The sequence below is a fragment of the Chaetura pelagica genome, unplaced genomic scaffold (assembly GCF_000747805.2).
Source record: "Chaetura pelagica isolate M959 unplaced genomic scaffold, ChaPel_1.0 scaffold69, whole genome shotgun sequence".
In the NCBI taxonomy this organism is placed as follows: domain Eukaryota; kingdom Metazoa; phylum Chordata; class Aves; order Apodiformes; family Apodidae; genus Chaetura; species Chaetura pelagica.
This window is the reverse complement of record NW_009970724.1, coordinates 10,679,921-10,700,909: the sequence shown is the minus strand read 5'-3', so window position 1 is coordinate 10,700,909 and position 20,989 is coordinate 10,679,921. Positions and strand designations below refer to the sequence as shown.

The 20,989-nt window shown below is 37.5% G+C and overlaps 1 protein-coding gene across 1 annotated transcript in view; it reads right to left on the bottom strand.

The window, feature by feature from the left end:
- Positions 1–4,587: 4,587 nt before the first annotated feature.
- Positions 4,588–20,989, bottom strand: part of PALMD (palmdelphin) — a 29,125-nt gene continuing 12,723 nt past the window's right edge. Inside the window, exons 4-9 of the mRNA XM_010006649.1 lie at positions 19,304–19,434; positions 11,459–11,573; positions 10,556–10,589; positions 10,356–10,466; positions 8,533–9,630; positions 4,588–4,631 (exon numbers count right to left, since the gene is read on the bottom strand). Of these exons, the coding sequence (XP_010004951.1) occupies positions 4,588–4,631; positions 8,533–9,630; positions 10,356–10,466; positions 10,556–10,589; positions 11,459–11,573; positions 19,304–19,434 (1,533 nt within the window). The remainder of the gene's footprint in view (positions 4,632–8,532; positions 9,631–10,355; positions 10,467–10,555; positions 10,590–11,458; positions 11,574–19,303; positions 19,435–20,989) is intronic.

Genomic DNA, 20,989 nt, shown 5'->3' with positions numbered 1-20,989 from the left:
AGGCATATATTATAAAATAGAAACTAGAAAAGACTAGACTTGCCTGCAGTAAAATGGTTTGTCTCTTTCCTTTGTAGATATGTTTTTATAAATTAAAGCTATATAAATGCTTCCTGGAGAAACTCTTTCTAAAATTGAATGTTAAAATATTTTTTCTGTAATGCGGACTTTCTTGTATTCAAGAAGAAGGAAAAAAAAAAATCCTTGTTCCACATCTAATACAACTTTGAAGTCGGTGAAAATGTTGGTTCTTCTTTGGATAACTTGCTACTTCCCATTGCTGGCAATATTGCATAGTTCCTTATGTGAGGCCTTATGAACAGTATTAGAACTGAAGTAAAAAAAACCTCTCCACAAGAAGTCATGAAGAAGGTTTCAGTGCTCTCTTCTACTCTCAGATTAAACTTGTGAAGACAAATCAACATCAGCATATTTCTTTTTGGGTTCTTCTCTACAGGTGAACACTCCCAATCAAGTAGAAACTTGTGACCAGTCTTGCAAATAGTTTATTATTTTGATTGAGTTTTTAGGTATAGCCTCCAATACTGGTTATCTGCTCTTGAATTAAATACAAATCATGTTCTTGCATATATTTTGAATGAAAAATAATGCAAGCAGTTCAAATGCTAAGGATTTCACTGCTACTTTACTTGCAATATATATTTTTTGTTTTTGCTAGCTGACGTGGGCTGCAGAGTGAACTAAGAAAATGAGTGCTTGGTTTCTCTTTCTTACACTGAATGCTATATTATCTGTTTTGTCCAAAATCCCAATATGAGGAGACTTCATACTCGATGTAATTATGTCCCTGTTTTTTCTTTACTCGAGTTTGGGAGGCTTGAGGTTGCCTGCCTTTTGTTTTGTAACACTACGTGGCGCTGTTGTTCAAATAACAGCATTTTTGTTTTGCTTCCTTCGATCTGTCAGTGAGAAGTTGAGAAATGGAAAGGATTTCCAAATGAAGTGTTGCTAGATGAACTGATCAGAAGAAATCTCAAGCTTTATTAAGAAACTAGATGTTCAAATTCAAGCCAGTTCATACAGATAGACATTATGAAATGAGTTTTTACTTAATGGTTAGGCTTAGACTTTTTTTTAGTTTTTGCAGTCTTTTCCTTTGTCATAGGTGTAAACTGTGCTCTATGTGGGTACATCCCTTTCCAAACAACTCAAGATGAATAGCAGTCATTGAGGAAAAACGTACATTCTGCATTTCAATGCAGAAGTTAGTATAAAATTGATTTTAGATTTTCAGTGTAGATTGACCTAAGAGACTCCAAGTGTATAGATGGATGGTTAAGAAGGATGATCTGCTAGCAGTTCTAAGAAATCCTATGCTTACATCAGCCTGGTCCCTACTTCTCTTAAGGGGTTTATGTGAATGGGAAAGCTGTTGCATTCACTTACCTGAGGGAGTGGCATGGCAAAATTGGCACAGAGCTTCACAACGTGCTTGGCACCACATGTTGTAGTTCATATTCAAACACTGTATAGTTTTTGCAGGTCTTCCTTGTGTTATGCAAAAGTGACTTTACATATTGCAAACCACAAAAGCTGAATATCTGTGTCACACTGAATGAGGATCTATGATAGTTATCCTGCAAAAATGATACTGCACTAAGATAGACTCAGGATTTGCATTTGTTTCAGAGAGGCTTTTGTTATGCTGGACCTTAGAAATTGTTTTATTTCAATGATGAATTGGAATTTTGCATGGCATCTGTACTGACCTAATTTGCCTTGTAATTATATTTGTGCTAATATGGGGAAGATCTAAGGCTGCAGCACTTGTTTGACGAACATCCCTGCTTCCCTGAAACACACGACTCTTGAAAGCTCCATTTTGTGTCTCAGTTCCTCCAAATTAATGATGTGATATCCATGGCACTATGTAGCTAGTGTGTTAATGTGGGACAAACAAGAGCTTTTATATCTGACATAGGAGTTGCCACATGGCAAAGCAGAGATCTATTGAGTCCAGTATTGTTTCCAGAAACAGTAGTAATGTGTTTAGAGAAAGATGTAACAAGATTGCAGTGGTATTTTCTTTCCCCTGACAAGAACTCCTTGCCACTTGCTAGAATCTGTGCTCTAGGATGTCCTAAGATAGAAACTGTAGCTTGACCATGAACTTCTGTAGTGAATGGATTTTATCTACAAAGTGTGCAATGAATTACTACCAGAAAACACCATGTATGTTGATGCTCTTGCCTTACCATTTAGTTATTATGAGAAAGGGCTTCTTGTTTTTGTTTTAAGCCTGCTTCTTGTTTAATGATCTGTGTTTTGTTTGCCTTCCTGCCTTTATCTTGGTTCTGTAGGCATCTTGGGTCTTACTGTCTTTCTCCTCTATGACTGCTGCTGCATTTAACTATTTCACACTTCTGATACTCTTCGTTACCCTTTTTAGCCTCCTCAGAAGTGGGTTGTCCAAACTCTGCTCCAGTTGTAAATATGAAGACCTATGGCACAGTTGTTTTATGATTTGTTTTCTATGATGAGTCTTAATGCTCTCTTCATCTTCATGGCTTCTGATCATGGAGTTGCTACTTTCAAAGGGCTCAAATTATGCCAAAGTGTTCTGCTTCCTAGCCAAGAGGTTCATAATGCCAATTTAAGGGTTATTTCTTTTTCTATATTACTTTTCATATATTCATTGTCAATTTCATCTCTAGTTCTACAACACATTTATTATTGTGAAGTCTCTCTTCGGCCTCTGTTCTTTTAAACTGCACTCACTAGTAACATGTTTGCAGCAGCATTTTTTCCCCCCTTTTCCAGATAATTTAAGCTTAATAGCACAGATCATTGGGGAAGGCAGGGAATGAGGTTTTTATAACAATCTGCTGATATTACAAAACCTGCTTGTGACTACATTAGAGCACTTTACTGCTATCTTACTCTTTGGTGTACCCTGTTAAGAACTTTTGAGAAGATGCGAAAAAGAGTTAAGGGTAACTCCCTTTGCTGTCAGAACCAATAAATACTAGCAGAAACAGAAGGAAAAGAACTAGCACTGTTATAAAAAACACCTAACCAAACAAAAAAAACCAAACAGGATAGACATAGAAAAAGTGTAATACAGTTAAATTTATTTGTTATCTACTATTGCATTCTATAGGTAACCATCTCTGACAAGTCCTAGAATTTGAGATTATTACCCACTTCAGACTGGGAGCCACCAAGTATCTAGAGGCTACAAGTCAGCTGATTACTACCATTGTGCCTCAGTATGAGGTAGTAGCTTCAGTTTCCTGCTTTAAAACAAGGAAGATCAGCAAAAAAGTCATGGCTGGTTTTTTGCTGGTGCATAATTTGAGTCAACTATACTAGAATAACACAACCTCAGCTTTATCTGTTTAGTGATTCAAAGCAGGCTAAGACCTAGGAACATAAAGCTATCATACTGATTTGAATGAGATTGTAGTGCTATGAGGCACTTTTCCTCCCCCAAGAAATAGTGTACTGGAAAAACCTGACTTGCACATATTTTTCTAGGTGTAATTGTCCTTAATGGCTGTTTTTAGGGCCCTAAGCTCTTCCCTTATGTGGAAAGAATTAACCTGTTCCTTGGTGGGAGCCCTGGACCTTGCTGGAGAGCTGTGGCTAGCAGTGGCTGCACCTATAAAAGACCTTCTGCTGCAGCTGCAGGAAAAGTCATTGGCAGCTCAGTGTTTCTCATGGGAGGCTTGCACTAATTTTACCTTCCCCAACCAACTGAAACCTGGATACTAAGTAGTATTTTTTTTAATTTTTTCTTTTTAGGTGCAGGCACTGCCTCTGGCAAGAAGTTCCTTGGAAAAGCAGAGCCTTCTGTAGCTAGCTAGGAAGTGAAACTATGCTATGGAGATCTGGCTGTTTATAGTGTTACACACAGGATTATCTATGAGATTGTGGGTGGGCAGAATGTATGGGGAAGGGAGAAGGTTCTTGGGATGGCTACACTGTCATACATAATACAGAAAGGACTGTGGAGCTCTTGAAGGTAGCGAAATGTTCAAATGCTGACTTTGCTATATTTGTTTTCCTGTCACTTAAAAAGGAATGCTTTAAATTTTGGCCAAAGTGTCAAGCTTGGAAAAAAGGTTAAATATATATATTTTTTTCCCCTGCTCCTGTCTCTCATGTTTAGTTTTTTATTAACAAATGCTTTAAAAAAAAAAAAAGCTGGGACACCATTTTCAATCAAAATCAAGTAGATTGGCACACTTTGAAGTGGAACAATGTCCTGAGAAGTTCCATGGAGATGGATGTTTGTCTGCTCTGTGTACATAGCAACAACAGATTCCTGATTGTAGGAACAGGTATGCACATGTCTTCATATTTGGATATGTACACTGCACTTAAGGTCTTAGGTAACTTTCCACTACTTCAGCAAAATCCAGGATGTGATGTGTGTGTATGTGGCAGTTGGTCAAATCTGTAAGTCTGTTAAAATCCATTGGATTATGCAGAGGGAAAAATAACCCAGGTGCATAAAACAGGAGCAAAACAAGCATTATGATCCAAAAAAGGTGTGTTGAAGAAACTCTTCTTAGCTTTACTCTGCTTTGAGTAGTAATTTTTACTTCCATGTCATTACACTTGTTAAATCACCTTTTTTCCCAGCTTTGCCATTCTCATCCTCAGAGCTGAAAAAAGAAAACAAACAAAGCCATTGCATTTTAGACTAATTTTCTATTTCTAGTATTATATCTCCTTATTTAGAAAAACGAAGGATGCACATACCTCCAGTGGTTAATCCAGCAGAATAAGCATATTTTGCGTGTTAGAGAAAGAAATCAGTATAAGGCATTAGTCCAGGAAATTTTGCAATAAAGCAAGTTTATTAAAAAATTACTCTATTATCACTATCTGAAAATTGGCACAATTATTTTCTGATTCTTGTTATCTTCATTTACTAAGGCATTGCAGAGATGGCATTGTCCCTGACTAGATGCTGACAGGATAAAAGGATGCACGAATAATTAAACCCTTTGTTTAAGCTAAACTCCTCAGTAAGAGCTATAACTGTTTGAAAGCCTTTTTAGTTTGTATTGATGTTCACAGAAAACTTTCCTCTCTTCCTGGTGTAGTGAGTCAGAGTGGGAGTTAGTCATATTCCTGTTTTAAGTCTGACAGAGTAACAGTATCTGTATAACCATCAGTATGGCTATTGTCTGTAACAGTGTAACATGGGTTAGCTTGGAAGTGACAGTGCAGGGCAGATGATTAAATGTTAAGGTTATTTTTAGAACAGCATTATAATGCTGTTTGATATGTAAGAGTCTCTCCCCACTATGTAGTTGATCTGAGAATGCAGTGGGAATAATCTCAAGCACTCTGACCTGTTAGTTTGAAGAGTCACCCAAAATAGCCTTTTCATTCCTTCATCCTGCATATGTCTCTGTACTGAGAGACAGGGGGTCAAAGCAGCTGTTTACTTGATTTATGCATGTCAGCAAATGTCCAACTTGAATCATGTTTTGGATGCTGAAGTTGTTGGGAATCAGAAGCATCTGTGTGTAACCCTATAGGGTCACTGACATTAAGCTTAGCTCTTACAAAGACCTTGTGTACTGCTTGCAGACCAAGGAATTTTGAAGGATTTGAGTCCTGGTTGTGCTTTGAAAGAGCAGTCACTCTGATGCCTAACTTTTAGCTAATAGGCCATTTTCATTTTACTCTATGCATTACAAAAACAGATGGTGTGTATGAATCTTCCTCTATTTAGAAGTTTTGCATGTTTCTTCAATGCAAATGGAGCAAAGTTTCTGATGTGTTTTTTTGACAGTCACACAGCTTCTAGTGGCAAGGAAAAAAGACTATCTGCTAAAAGGCTTGGACCTTCATGTCCCAGGACAGCTTGTTTCACACTGTCAGTATGTTTTACTGCCTATTCATTTTCAGTGTTTCCTTTCCTATTCATTCCACTATGTCTAGCCTTTGTTCTCCCCCCAAGGACTTCTTATTTCCCTAATGAGTATTGAATCTTCAAAACATTTGCACACAAATTAATTTAACTAAAACTTGAAGAAGAAAATAAGCTCTAATAATGCAGAACATTGATGTCTTAATTATAATATTGTCATCTTTCTGTATGTTTTTTTCTGAGGGGAACATACTTTGAGATATTGCCCTGTATCCCACCTCCCCCCCAAAAAAAAACCAACACCAAAACAACTCATGGGGAAGGGAAAGAAGGAAGAGGTATGTCCTACATTTGTCAGTTTAGGGGTATGCTGAAAGCTCCTAATGTAATGTGATATTTTTCTATATAGATTGGCACATGGAACAATTCCTTGGCCTTCTAGTTGTCCTTGGCCATCACTAACTTTTTCAGTACCTTGCTCTGAAGGTTCATTGTTTTCCCAAAGCAAGATTATTACAGAAGGACTGTCTCCCTGGTCTGCCCTGTGTTTCCTCATTTTCTATTCTCTTTCAGAAAGTCCTCTGTCTGCTTAGTGTTCAGATACTGCGGTTGCCTCCCAAATCTTTCATTTCAGAGGATTATTTTTTCTATTGCACAGTTTGTTGCTTTAGTAGAGTGGTGAGGTACCAAAAATAACTTGAACTCCCCTCTTTTCCCTGGTGGTGTTTTGGTTGAACCTGCTAGGCTGGATGTCAGTGGCTGCTTTGAAAACAGTTTATTTCCCTAAGAAATAGTTCTGTGTAATACATTGTTCTAGTTCTAAGAGGCTTTCCTGGTTTTGTTTCCTTTTTAGAAATTGCAGTAGGACTACAGGACTGCTTGGGGAAAACTGAGTCACTTCCTGGCTTTTTCTCTGATCAAAATGTCGCAGGGAGTGGCAATGAATAGGTGGAGGGGTAAAGAGGAATACGCATTAGTTACAGATTCTACTGGACACTTAAGACACTCGAAGGCAGTGCTGACCATTGGGGTGTATTTCTGAGGCAGTTGCCAAACTACTTTTAATCAGGACCAGTTTTTTTTTTTTCTTAATTGGCTGCTTTGTCCTTGGTAGAATACTTGTAAGTAAATGGGTAAAACCAAATACAGAATAACAGAACAGATTCTCAAATGTTTTCACTAGATTTATACTTTTCCTTCATCCCTGAAAGTCAGTGTTTGATTTTCAAAAGAGAGCCCAGATGGTTTCAAGAGTGTCTATGAGTGGCAGGGAAAAATGAAGTTTCAGATGCTTCTTTCAGACTAAGATAAACAAAGCTTGTTACAAACAGAGGTGCTCAGTTATCTCATGGCATGTATATGGCCTACTCCAATGGTACTTCCAGCTCATAATTACCTCTTGGAAATTGCTTAGGAGCACCCACACAATGAGCTGTAGGACAAATTGCTTCAGTAGCAACCAGATGGTGGGTGGGTGGCTGAGCAGTGCTTTTCTGTTATGTGCCTATATATATGCAATGGGGAAATGAAGGGATTATCCCCAAAATATAATGGGCTGGAGCAGTGACTGAAGTGATTTATCTTGCTTGTACCAGCTACTTCTGCTTTCAGTTGATGGAGAAAAAGTTGCTGGCAGCAACCTTTGGTCCTGGAGGACACAGGGGAGTGCATAGACGGAAGGATAAGTGCTCAAGAGAAGCAAAGGTTCTGCACTGCTGGAATATTTTGGGCTGTTGTGCGCGTTACTGCACAAGACTGATGCTCCTATAAACTGAGAGCATTTCTTACTCATCAGCTCTTATAATTCAATCTTATAATTCAAACACAGTGTTCTTTCCTTGAAGTCGCATGTGACTAGTCTGGAATCTGCTGTTCTGTAGATATACTTAAATGTAGTTGAATTGTATGTGTTAAAGTGCAACATAATCATAAAAAAGAGCTTTCCATGTTCTTGGGACCTTTGGCTATTCTTTCAACCTTTTATTATAGAACTTTATAGTAAGAAATAGACACCTTGAATATTATTAGAAAATAAAAGAAGTTAAAAAAATAACACTACAGACTATATGAGCTAACAACATGTAGTGATGAAAAAAGTTTTTGCTGTCTTTCAGAGAGTATAAAAACATCTAACTCAGGTTAACAACACAATGTTAAAACTTACAGAAACATTGCCGATGGCAAGGTTTACAATGCTGATAACAGCAAAATACAAAGTAAAGCTGGTTATTAAACAGTCTTTCTGATTCAAGAAGCAGTTTGGATTATCTAGGAAGTAGTTAGAATGCAGATAGACACAAAAACATTCCAGTGAGGAGACAGTGTTAAGAAGCAATGCTGTTAGTTACCTGGTAGAAATTAAGAACTAATTCTGATAATTGAGGTAGCATCATTGGAACTTTTAATTGTCACTTGAAAGAGAACTACTTTTAATCTTTGAGTGTTACAGAAATGGCTTTTCTGAGATGACGTAACCAATGCATTGCTAAAGATGAAATAATTCGACAGTACCAAAATGCTGATTGGCATTTGTTAACAAACAAGCAAAGAAATTATTAGTAATTGCATGTTAATCCATGAAACAATACAAATAGTTAAGTGAAGCAGTTGATAGCATGTCAGAGTAGTATCAGTTTCCTACATAAGCAAACAGCATTGACATGATTTTCCTTTTCTATTACCTGTTAGTGAGGGATCTTCGGTACCATCTCCAGATAGCTGGCTGTGAAGATGAGCACGGGGTGTTGGTGAGCTTAAACATTCCTCTTGTTCTTGCAGGGAGATAGAATTTTTGTGGGGCACCTTGTTCAGGCTTGTACCCAGACTGCTCACAGGGTTTGTTTGTGGGACTTCTGTAATTTTTCTGCTTGGTGGCTGATAAACCTGACTATAATGGCCTATAGGATGATATGCTGGTTTCTCAGATTTGCTGTCATCTTCATCATCATCATCAATGATAACTAATTCTGCACGGATAATCCCATCATATTGTGACAACTTCTGGTCTGCTTCTGCATCATCATCATCAACGCGCTGATAACCCATGAAAATCATCGTTACTGGTTCAGAGTCATCCACGTAACATGGTACAGCTTGGACGATGTTGTACTGAGCATCTTTCTCATTTTGAGATGCAGTGGATGTTTCATTAAGATGGGAGGGATTTAAAAATTTTGTCTCATTACATCTTTCTTTTGTGTTCTGGTATGGTTTTAATTCCTCATGTGCAGCTTTTCTTTCATTGTTATATATCATCCTGTTCTCAGGATTAGTGTGTACTTTCTTATCTGAATGGGAAAGTACTGGAGAAGGAGACTTTGGCTGTATTACCTTTGGAAGATTGAGCCCATTCTCTTTAAGTTGCTGCATTGAGGGCTCTGCTTTGGAGGAGAACTCTGCCTGATGATTGCTAAATCCATTCATCTCTCTTCTTTGAGTGTCTTCCAATATTGGTCCAGGGACTAGTTTGTCTTTCTGAGGAGTAACTGGTCTACAAAATTTGTTTGCAAACACAGGCTCATGATACTCTGTGGGAGACTGGGAATTTTTTTCAGTAGCCTGCCGTAGCAGGTCCTCCACCTCAACAGGAGCAAGTTCATCCATTCCATTTTGTGTTGTGCTGCCATTTGAGGATACTGCATAGACTGACTTCCTGCCGTCGTCATAGACTTTAATTCCTGTCTCTTTAAACTCCTTTGAGGGAAGAGGTATTGTTGATAACACTGTGTTTTCTCCTGTCTTCATGTCTTTTTCAACTTTAATTTCCATGGCAAATAATGCTGTTGAAAGAGACAAGTGCTTAAACTGATAATGCAGCAGCTGAAAGAAATATAGAATAATTCTGACTCTGATACGGAATGACTGTCGTAAATTATTAAATATGTGAAATTGTCATGTATATAATCAGTATGTTGGATTCTCATTTTGAATGTCCTTTCCATCCTGTCAAAACTGAAATGGCAGAAATTTTTTTGCTTGGATTTAATTCTTTGAGGAGAAAGAAACTAGAAGGTGTTGACAAGCCAGGTTTTGTTATGCGATTGAGAAAGTCAGATTTAAACTTGGCCCCTGGTGTTGTGCTGGGCAAAGTAGAGAGAGCTCAATCTGCTACAAGTCTTTGGCACTCAGAAGGGTTAAGAGGCTTTGCAGTAGTTGAGAAATAATCAGACTACTGCTGGCTTCCCTGTTGGTGAAAATGTGGATAGAAAATGTAAAATGTGTGATATGAAGGGAAGATATACTTAAGTTATGCCAGGTAGAGTAACAAAGTGGTGGAAAGAAGTATTGATGTTAAAAACACTTGATCTTACTTTCACTTTATCTTATTCTTGCACCAGCATCCTACCTAACAGTTTTGATGACCTCACTGTTAACATAACACAACTTAAGTGAGAAGGACATTGTTGCCTGTTTGTGTTTATCCTTCCCTTAAAGTCTATTTGATTCAATTTATAGGAAGTCTTTGCACATATCAACACCCTTTGGAGTTACTAATCAGCAGTACCTTTTCTCTTTTCTTCGTCATCATTGGCAGCATGTGCTGCACTTTTCAGTGCAGAAGGCCTGAAATGCTTGGGAAGGTCAGGTATGCTGGTGTAGATGTAGTCTGCTGCCTCTGCATAAGGAAGATCCACAAAGCATTTAGTGTGTTTTTGCTAGCTTCTCCAAGAACCTTTTTAAAAGTAGTTTTTTGACTAAACATACCTTTTTCAACTGCTGCTTTTTCAGTCTTCACAGACTAGGGAAGAGAACCATTGACAATAAATGTGATTAGTCAGTTTTAAGACAATGTTTTGCTTTGCTTTACATGATAGTTTTAAGTTTTTGTGTGTGCAGCTTCGTACTGAGGGGCTAAAAGTGGAACCTGCTCAGTTGGAACATGGCAAAGGAGAAAGCGAAATTTTTCTGTTTTATTTGCCAATATGGTTTGAAGTCACACAGGGAAGTAAGTGATGTTACAGGGTGTTAATCAGTGACATGGCTTCACACTGTGGCTCAACCCAGTTGGCTTCAGATTTTTTTCAAGGGTTTTTCTTTGGCTTTTCATTTGTGCTTATCTTCCTGTGTATCTTTAGGGAGACCATGTGTGTAAGAACAATAGAACTGAAATTTAGCTTCATCACTACATTTTTTAGATGTTTTAAGATTATTTTCAGATACCAAAATGACCTTTTGGCCAAGACTGATAATATTTAGTCATGTTTCACTATGATCTCTCTCAAGGACTTGGGGGAGAAGCACGAAGGTGTCTAGCTGGGCACATCCATGTGAAGGAGTATGAATATGCCAGGCTCTGCACTTGCTCTGTTATGTCTGTCTCTGGCCAAGATGTGAAGTTGCTGGTTGGTGACAGTTTGTTGGTTGATTGGTTGTTTTTTGTTTTTTCATATATATGTGCTATAGCTGAGTAATTATGGGAATTGCTCCTGCACACCCAATAAGCAAGCAAATGGAGATATCTGGGCACTTGAACAGTATAACATCTCAACACCTTGTATTTGAACTACTGTCACTTTAGACAAAAGCTCATGACCACTAGTTCACCTTTCCATGGTTATTATGATAAATAAGTAATTAATTCATCTTCTGGAGTAATTTGGCACTGACCTTTATTATGTCTTCTGTCGTTTTCTCAACAGACTTAAGTTTCTTTAAAATTGCTTCTTCCTTAGCTGAGACTTCCATTTCCTCTTTTTCCAGAGCCTCAATTTCCTTCTCCAGTCTGTAATCACAATTCCCTTTGATTTAATACGAGGCAGAGAGCAACACTGTAGATTCAATACGTTGTGAACATGGACATTGGTGGGGCTGGTTATGCTTAGTCTGCTCTAATATGAGATCAGTTGATAATTTCACATGCATCAGGAAAATACTATGAACTACTGGTTTGTGGGTGATCAAGGAGCTTTCTGAGGGGACATGCTTGTGTGTGCTCAGCTCCAACATGCCAAGACAGACTATGGCTTTATGGGTTCTGGGACTTCAAAATTCTTTTCTTTGGTAAAATAGGTGCTTGACTGATAGCCAGAAGCTTGATTCTTCTTGGGAAAAAAATCTGGATTAAAAATGCAAGATATTGCTGATGTGGGGTGGGTGCTATTTTAGTATTGCTGATAGACTAGGCCAGAACTTGTGCAGTTAGACTTAAAATTCTAGCAGGTTTTCAGGACTCCTCTTTGTGGTGATATACTAAGGCTTTTATAGACAAACAAGTCCTTAGTCACTCCCTGGCATTTTGTTTACTTAATTGTCTGGGAAAAGCGTTGAAGTCTTGTTTCTGGGAAAGTATTCCTTTTCAGCAGAGCAGCAGCCATGTAAGACTAGGATAAGCAGCTGGGAAGGTAAATGTTTGCAGTGTTTCCTCAAGTAATATCCTCAAAAGTATTGCCAAGGAATTTGCAAGAGAAAACCAGCAAGTTCATGTAAATGTGATACATGTCACATCAGGTGCTAATAGCAATTGCTTTAAGATTGCAATTAGATGAGATTTTCAACACTAAGAATCAATTTTAAAGGTCTATTTATTAGAGGAAAAGCTTTGATTGTGCCCAGGTCTAGTCAGCCAGAACTTTTGTAAAACGAAGACTACAAGCCTGCCTCTATGACTACTAACTATACTATCTTTGGATGTTCTCTAAGAATAATATCTAAGAAACAGGATATTAAGTCATTTACTTATCTCTGCAGATTTTAGCTGTGCAAACTGGGAGTATCTTGTCAGTTAGGATTTGGCTGATGGACTAAATATTTTCTTAAAACCCCTTAATTGTTATGTAAAAGAGATTGAAGCTTAATAAAATAATTTGGGCTATGGACTTCTGCAGTAGATTTGTCTATTATTTAAAAGGGGTCACAGCTACTTTCACCTCCTGTTTGTATTATGTTTTAGATCTATTTCTTGGTTTTTTTGCATGTTAAAACTGAGTACAATGTTTAAGACACCTTTTTCCTAATTAGAATTTTTTTTCATAGTGCTAAGATGCTCGAGAAAACACTTCTATACAGAAGGGTCCAGGATAAAATATTTAATCTCTATGCATATGGGAGAGGGAGAAAGCTATGCACAGTTGAAGCACATTTTGAAGGTAAAATATCTCCATTAAATTCTGTTCTGTGGTGACTAAAGCAGTGACTTAAGTACAAGTGACTGGATCCTATTTTGACTTTTTAGTAAAGACTGTTCCTTTCTGCACTTGCATATATTTGCTGGGGTTGGTATAGAAACTTGGCAACTACTAGGCCAATAAGGCAAGTCACTTTTCCATTAAAATCTAGAATCAAGTCTAAATTTAACTCTGAACTGGATTTCTCATGCTGTAGGTGGGTGACTTCTAATTTCAGTCTCCTGGTTCATTTATGTTTTCTTTTTGGGACAGTTTTTGGAAGAACTTCTTTTAACTTAAAGGGAAGAACAAAAGCAAAGTTAAAGACATTTCCTATTTGAGTGAAATATGTCTTCCATTGTTTTTGAATCCATGTCTGAAATTTACTATAGACCTGCAACTGATATCAGTAATTGCAGAGATCAGTTAGAATAGTTACAACTGAATGATCTGAGCCAAGGTTTCAAAGGCAGTAATGATGGTTTTTAATACTGATAGAAAAAAGAAAAACACCAACTGTTTTACATTTTATCTTATTCTTTAGTGTGTCCTTGGATCCACAATATTGCACTAAAGTAAACATCAAAGATAGAAACCTGTTCTCCCTTTAAAGTAAGCAGAGCAGAAACGTTGAATGCAAACTGGCAGAGAAGCATTGTTTATCTGCTCCTGTGTCTGCTTGAGGAGTCTGAATAACATTGTGGATAATGGCCTATTTAAACTCAGATTTGCAGAGCTACAATAAGAGGATAATACATGAACTTCTGTCTGTTAGTGAGAATATCCTCTTCTTTGAAACACGAAGGTATTACAGGTTTCAGAACTGAAATATGAAGAAATATGCATTCAAGATGAAAGTAAAAACTAAAAAAAAAATTAAATATTAAAAAGCAGTTAACACTTTGGACCTGAGATCTGCAAGATGCCCTTAGGAACCTGATCAAAGGTACTGTTTATAGTGCTAAAATTTAAAAATTTCATAACAAGGGTGATGAATATTTCTGGAGGGCTATAAAAGAAACGTAATGACCATGTGCCATATTTCTGCACTTCTTACAGAATAGTATTTGTTTCATATATTGAAATGTTGGTTTTTTTACATGAGACTTGATTGCAGTATTATCATAATGTGAAAATTAATCATTAAAAGCTCACAGAAGCATGATGATCTGAAGAATCATTAACCTTTACTATGGATTTATTTCAGTGTGGACTTTAAACACTCCTAAACACACAGGTAGAAGAAGAGGATGAAAAATCCTGGAAAGGTATAAAAAAAAGGGGGGTGGTGTTTTTGAGAGAGAAAACACAACCCCAAATAAATCAAAGATGACAAACCTCATATAGTTATCTGGGAGATCAAGATAGTGTTTAAGTTTATATATGCTCTCACACTCATCCAGACACACACTTTATAAGGTAATTAGAGGAGTGATGATTCACTGCTCAGTGGGTTTAGGGAAAAATTCTCATACCAATGTAATGGGATTTGTATCTACACCTTCAGTTTCTGTCTTGTGCTTCTATTCACACATAAACATAGATTTTATGGTTCATTTTCAGATGGTGTGGTGAGTGTGTACAGTGGAGTTTGTTGAAAGAGAATTTTCAGAGGATGCAATCTACTAGTTCAAAGAAATCAGAGATCTTCTGACTTTGTGCAGTTGAAAAGTTAGACCAAAATCTTGCTGGTGTGTTTAAATCTTTAGAAACTTCTAAATCAATGATACTATTATGAAATTACATCAGTTTGTATTTGTTTTGAAAGGGTCTAGCAGCTACATTACCTTTCAACAGTGCTGCTGTGCTTTACACAGAAATGGAAGTGTAGCGTAGCTACTGTATTAAATTCCTCAGGTATGTCTCTTTCTCCTTGATTACTGTTTGTTGTTAGGGGAAAATAAGTAATAGGGAGATGTGGATGAAAGAAGACACCGTAGAAGTGGAGGTAGTAGATAAGAGGTTACTCTGCCAAAGGAGTAGCTAAATTAAGAAATGCTTATTAAAATTAAGAGTTTACCTGACAGCTACTGGCCGCTAGCTAATCTGCTGGGATTCACACCACTGACACTTCAGAAGAAGTATAAATGTCTTAAGCATGAAAAGCAGATATGAAGATAACACCCTAGAGAATACTGGACTGAGAGGAAAAGGCAGTTTAGCAAGTCCTCACATGTTTTGAGGTGAGTCAAATGCTTTAGCAGCTCTGTAGTTTATCTAGCCTTAGCCTGCCTTTATGTATCACATTACAAACCATTAAATAGACCTTAGTTAACTGTGTTGTTTAGCAACTAGTTCCATCAAGAATGAGTGCTATTTGCTGAAAATTAGAAAATAGGACTCCTGATTCTGTATTCAACTTGTACCCTGTTACTCCTGTAACTTCTAACATGTAAAGAAGGTGAATAGGACAGGTAAAGTAAATACTGGTTTTGTCTGTAACCAGAGCATTCAGCTATTAATCTGCAAACTGATTCAGGCCACTCGCTATTCAATACGGTGTTCTTGATACAAAGAACGGATCTCTCCTGTTTGTAACAAAATATTCAAATCCTGACTGATTTGCTGGCACACACTAGCTCTTTTCAACACCCAAGTAAAGAATGTTTCAAAACAGAGGTCCCATTTAGCAGGGTGACAGAAAGGCCCATGCCACTGCTGTAAATAATCTGCCTACAATTGCAATTGTTCTCACCAGAAAGAAAAAAAGACTGGTATTAGGGTATTCAAAATTATTTTAAGTGAGTCATATTTTTTAGCTGAAGATAAAACCCCATGCAGAATAATCACCGAAGTGGACAGAATCTATTTTAATCAGAAGTTTAATAATCAGATGCCAAGAAGAAAAAACTCTACTGAGCTTCTCACTATTATCTCTCACTGCTACAGCATAACATATCTACACGATCAGTTTAGCAATCTGGTTTACAGGACAGGTCAAAAGTATGACTTCATACACATGTGGTCAAGTAAGCTTTTGTTAGATTGTGTGCTCCCTATGGCATAGCAGAAGCACTGAGCAAGTCCTGGATGGTGTTTTGAGCTATTAGTGGACTTTGTTGATACTGACCTCTGTATTATGAGACTACACTATTGCTGCTGGTTTGAAACTGAGCTGGTAAAGGCCTTTGCTAGACAGCTGCTCAGGAGTGGTAGGAAGTATAATTTACAGCAAAAGATGCTTGATGTGAAAGAACTTGCTTAACTTTCTAGTTCAGAGAGAAGTTCCCAAGTGGCTGCAGGTATGTTCTGCCTGCATTCTCCATCGTAAAATCAAATGCCCTTGTCAGAGTCCTCTGTGTATTGTAAAGATAAAAGCTGCCAAAGACCCTAAGGTGTTTAGGTTGTTTGTGAGAGTAAGTATATCAGTAATGAAAATATTTGTTTTGATATCAAGGCCTTACAAGCCTCTAAATTGTCTTTAGAACTTCAGCAATGGTGAATTAAGTCCTCTTAATTCACAGTGGCTCAGGAATATAATTAAGAGCATTTCTGAATTGATTATAATATAATTTCTAGGATGCATTATACATGTGAAGTTATTCTAAGAGTGAACACAGCATGTCATTGTGTTATGCATTCTTTGTCAGTTAATATTTTCACTTTATGCTGATGTAATTAGTCTGATTCATTTGACTACAAATGAATCTAAAGTATTTGACATGTATGTCAAGAAGTAGGCATCATTTTATGGAGAAAGAAATTTGATGAAGCTTCCCAGGAGGTCATGGGCAAGAAAAGTTAGTTGATAACACTGTTTAGAACAAATGGCTGTGGAAATATTTAGTTCACCATGAAAAAAAATCAATTGCCTTGAAAGAGCAGCATATACAAAAAAATAAGAGGAGCCATGTTTTCTTAAGCAAGTGTAGTAAAACAAATAGCCTTATATTCTTGGAAAAAATACAATATTTTTAGTAAGAAAGGCCAGGAACTACAATAAAAATTGTATTGCATATTTTTTTTCCACTGTAGCATTTACAGTTGAAAAAAAACTACTTTTCATCAGTATTTTAATTTCTGGTCAACCTATAAGCTATCTGGACATACAAATATTACTTTTAATTACCTGAATCTGAAACTGTGTAGGAAAAATATAAACATACTTAATATATTTATCCTAGATGTAGACATATAGATAGAAACTACTAAAAAAATAATTTAAAAAAATGAAACCCAACTGAACAACACAGCAAAACAAACCTGGCATCCTGCCTGCATGGGAAAGGAATTCTAAAATGTTGAGTTTATTTGTACATGCTGAATGTTAACCAAGTCTCTGGCAAAAATTCCAGTGTGAAGGTAGCAGGCACATATCTATAGTTAGGCTGTTACAGCTCAGGCATATGTCAAGTGTATGAGCTGAGGAACCTCCCCCTTGTTGGGAATAAAGTGTGTGCTGGGATCGTGCGATGCAGCACCAAGCGAGTAGGGTTCCTGTTCAGAGAGTATCTGCATCTAGTCCTTGTAGTTATCAAGAAGTAGAGATGAGCTGAGATGTTGCTCCAAGATCCACTTTGTAATTTAAGAAACTAATCAGCAAAAAATGATGGGTTTGGCACTTTCATTTCTCTTTCCTTAAAGCACTAATGCACTTTAAAATCTTCCTTAAAATGGCTATGGGCATCTTTTAAAAGACCCAGAAGCTTCTAATTCAAATGAATGTTAAAATTTATAACCCCTTGTTAACTTTTGGACCCAATCTGGAATTAAAGTAGAGGGAATATTCCTTTGTGATGATGATTTACCTACATGAATAAAAGGAATTTTTCATGTTTGAAGCTCCAGTTGGATTATTGTTTTACTACTTGTAATAGCAATAAATTCTAGTCATGCTAAACCCCAACATTTATATGGTTATGTTCAGAGAAATAAATTTCACTGAGTGTTCAGTTTTGGTATCTGATGAAATAAAACTTAAGGTCGCAGAGCTGATGACAAATTCAGGAGAATAATTACAAAAAACAGTATCAAAAGACTCTACAGCTGTAGTAACAAACCCAGGATTTTGCGAGATGTGAAAATGATCTTTCCTATGTGAATAATCAGCCCTATTTGTTGAGATCTCTAAACTGGAGTTGTAGGAAGATTTTTAAGTCCTAACACTGAAATCAAAGTTTTCCCAGGAGGGACCTGGTTGCTAATGTTGCTGTAGGATAATGCAATGACAACAACTCAGATGCAGAGAATCCTAAAGTTGCATTATCATGACAGACTAGATTTAGATGCTGGAGATACAGTACACTTCCTACTGAAATATTTCAATCTTTTTTTTTAGGCAATCAGTATATCAGGATTTCAGTACCTTTCCCTTTTAGTGGCATAAGCATTCACAGACCTCCACTATTATAGCATTACTTGTTCTTTACTTGGGTGTTATTTAATTAATTGAAAACAATACAGATGTAGTTTGTCAGGAGAATAAAAACATCCTTCCCTCAGTATTGCCACACATCAAATCCAGTTTTTTACTTGGTTCTGACACTTAAAAATAAATAAACTAGGATCCTAGTGTATCAAGAAGATCTCAGCTAAACCTCCAGGTCTTATTTGAAGTCAGCAGGACTTTGAAAATCCAGTCTATCCTCTCAGTGCTTGGAGAGAGGCTAGCTACATTTCCAGTGGGTTGGTGGAGAGCTACTTGCTCAGTGCAAGGTCCCTGCTGCTCCTGAGGCAGTCCTTCCCCGCACAGCTCTTTCCTGGTAGTCACACTGTCATAGGGACCTCTCTTGCCTGTCTTCGTAACCACAACCTACTGGGATGTTTTCAGAGCACAATGTCTGTCTCGTAGCCGTGCAACAAAGAATTCCACAGAGGTGTGTGGATCAAGGTATTCTGTTGAGAATAGTGCTTTCAAGCAAAAAGTCAGCATAATTATAGGACAAGCTAGCACTCGGCTGCTGCCTGTAAGCCAAGATAATTACTGTTTGTGTCAGAGAGATGAAGTATGGAGGGACCTGGATAGGAGATAACTGGAGGAAGTAATCTTGGTGACAACTTTGCCAAAAGTGTGCAGAAGTGGAGGAAGAGGAGAGTAGGGAGGAAGATGCTATTGAACTGAAATAGAGGAAGAAGCCTCAAAAAAGGTTGATACAACTTTCCAGAATCTAAAGAAACAGCAACAATTCTTTCTGTGGGTGCTAATGGGTAGTAGCAGCCAGTTTGCCTGGACCCTGGGAAGAAGCTGATTTGTGTACAGAGGCCTGTGATATTTTGGGAAAGGCTAACTGCAGCTAGTATCAAACTGCAGTTGTTTAGCCGTTGCTGACATTTTTATCTTTTAGGAATTAAGGTAGAACTTTTAAGAAGGGACCATTTTAACCCAGACAGAAGGGTAGGGGTACCCTACCTGAAAATATTTTGTTCAAGCTCATGAGTCCGTTGTTGGTCTTCCCAATTCTGCTTTTGCATTTCTTCTTGCTCCTTTGGAGTGAGAGAACTGAGACCATCTAAGAGCCATTTTTCTCGCAGAGCTTTTTTCTGATGGGGAAAAACACAGACAAGTATCCTTTGAAAGTTAAACTACCCAATCATTTACACTACTTATATTATTGCCAGATGTATGATCCACATTCTTGTGCGCAAGGCAGCCTGACAGTGACAAGTGTCACTGAAACAGAAATATTAAATAAAACAAGAAATACTAAACCACATATTTTGAGATTGATTTAAAACCAAACTCATAAAGAACAATGTCCCGTTTTACTAGTCCACCTAACAAATATGAAGAGCATGTCAGTTGCTACATGCAACAGATTAATATTAATAAGTCAATTCCAGTGAGATTTGTCCTCAGTAAAGCAAAGCAGTTGTATCAAAGCATGTGTATTAGACTCATGCACAAGGCCCCAGTCAGAGGCACTAGGCTTTTATTTCTATAGTCCTGATTTCTGTGTTCATAGAATTGCATAAATTCTAGGAGGAGGTATAAAAGGTGAAAAATTTAGGTAAATACAGTTGCACAGGGGGAAGAGATTCCCAGGAAGTAAGTGATGGAATGCTATCTCTGGGGTTTACAAGGGACTTGGGTAACTTTTGCAGTGAGCTTGCATTTAATCTGATGAGGATACGTGGGGTAAGAGTGAGACTGGAAAGGTGGAGCATGGGGTTGGTGGTCTCTGGTTGTGTTTCAGCAGGCCTATGTATTTAGAACTTCTGTTGTAGGGGCAATCCATGGTTAACATACTTAACAAGTCAGGACCTAACTACTTGTGGAGTTCTTTCTGTACAGTAGTGGTATATAAATGGGTGTATTATGTGTTCAGCTTAGTGGATCTCTATCAGCTGTGTTTTCAAATTTTGGAAAATATGCCTATATGTACTGATTGCTTCCTACAGCTGCTTTGTAATATACAAGGTGGCATCTGAAAGTCATTAGAGTTCTCTAAAATATTTCTGGTGTAAAAAAAAAATTAATACTTGTAGGCTAGAGGCTCCCTGTGGTCAAACTCAATAATAGAAATCCAGTTGCTGCCTTGGAGAAGAAGTGAGAGTCAGGACTCCTTAGAAAAACTCTTTCAGTTGGGGGGGAAGAACACCAACCCAGGCAAGGTTTCTAATTAATCAGGACTTTTCCATTTGTAATTTAGATTCCTTGAGCTGTCTAATTTCTGTTAGTTGGTTTTTTTCCCCCTATTTGTCTTCATTTGTTGTAGGATGTGGTGAAGATTAAGTTGGATTTTGCTGCTGCTTTGAGGTAGAGCTGTGCCCAGCACTAGTAAGAAGGCTGTATTAACTCAGTGCTACTTGCAACAGCTGTTGGAATCCCTGCCTGCTTGTTGTGTGTTCAGTCTGTTGCTTCCTACACTTTTCTGTTTGTACTTTAAATGAGGTTATTACTCAGGCTCAGCTGATGGAGGAGGATCCATCAGCTGAGCTCCATCAGCTGTAGGACCTGATTGCAGTTAAATGCAATTTTCAACTTGTTTGATGTGTGACATAAATGATGTGATAGAAACCATGACTGAAACAGGCTTGCTGGGAATTCTATGACATTCTATGGTACTTTTTTTTTTCCTGGAATGTAAGACCAATG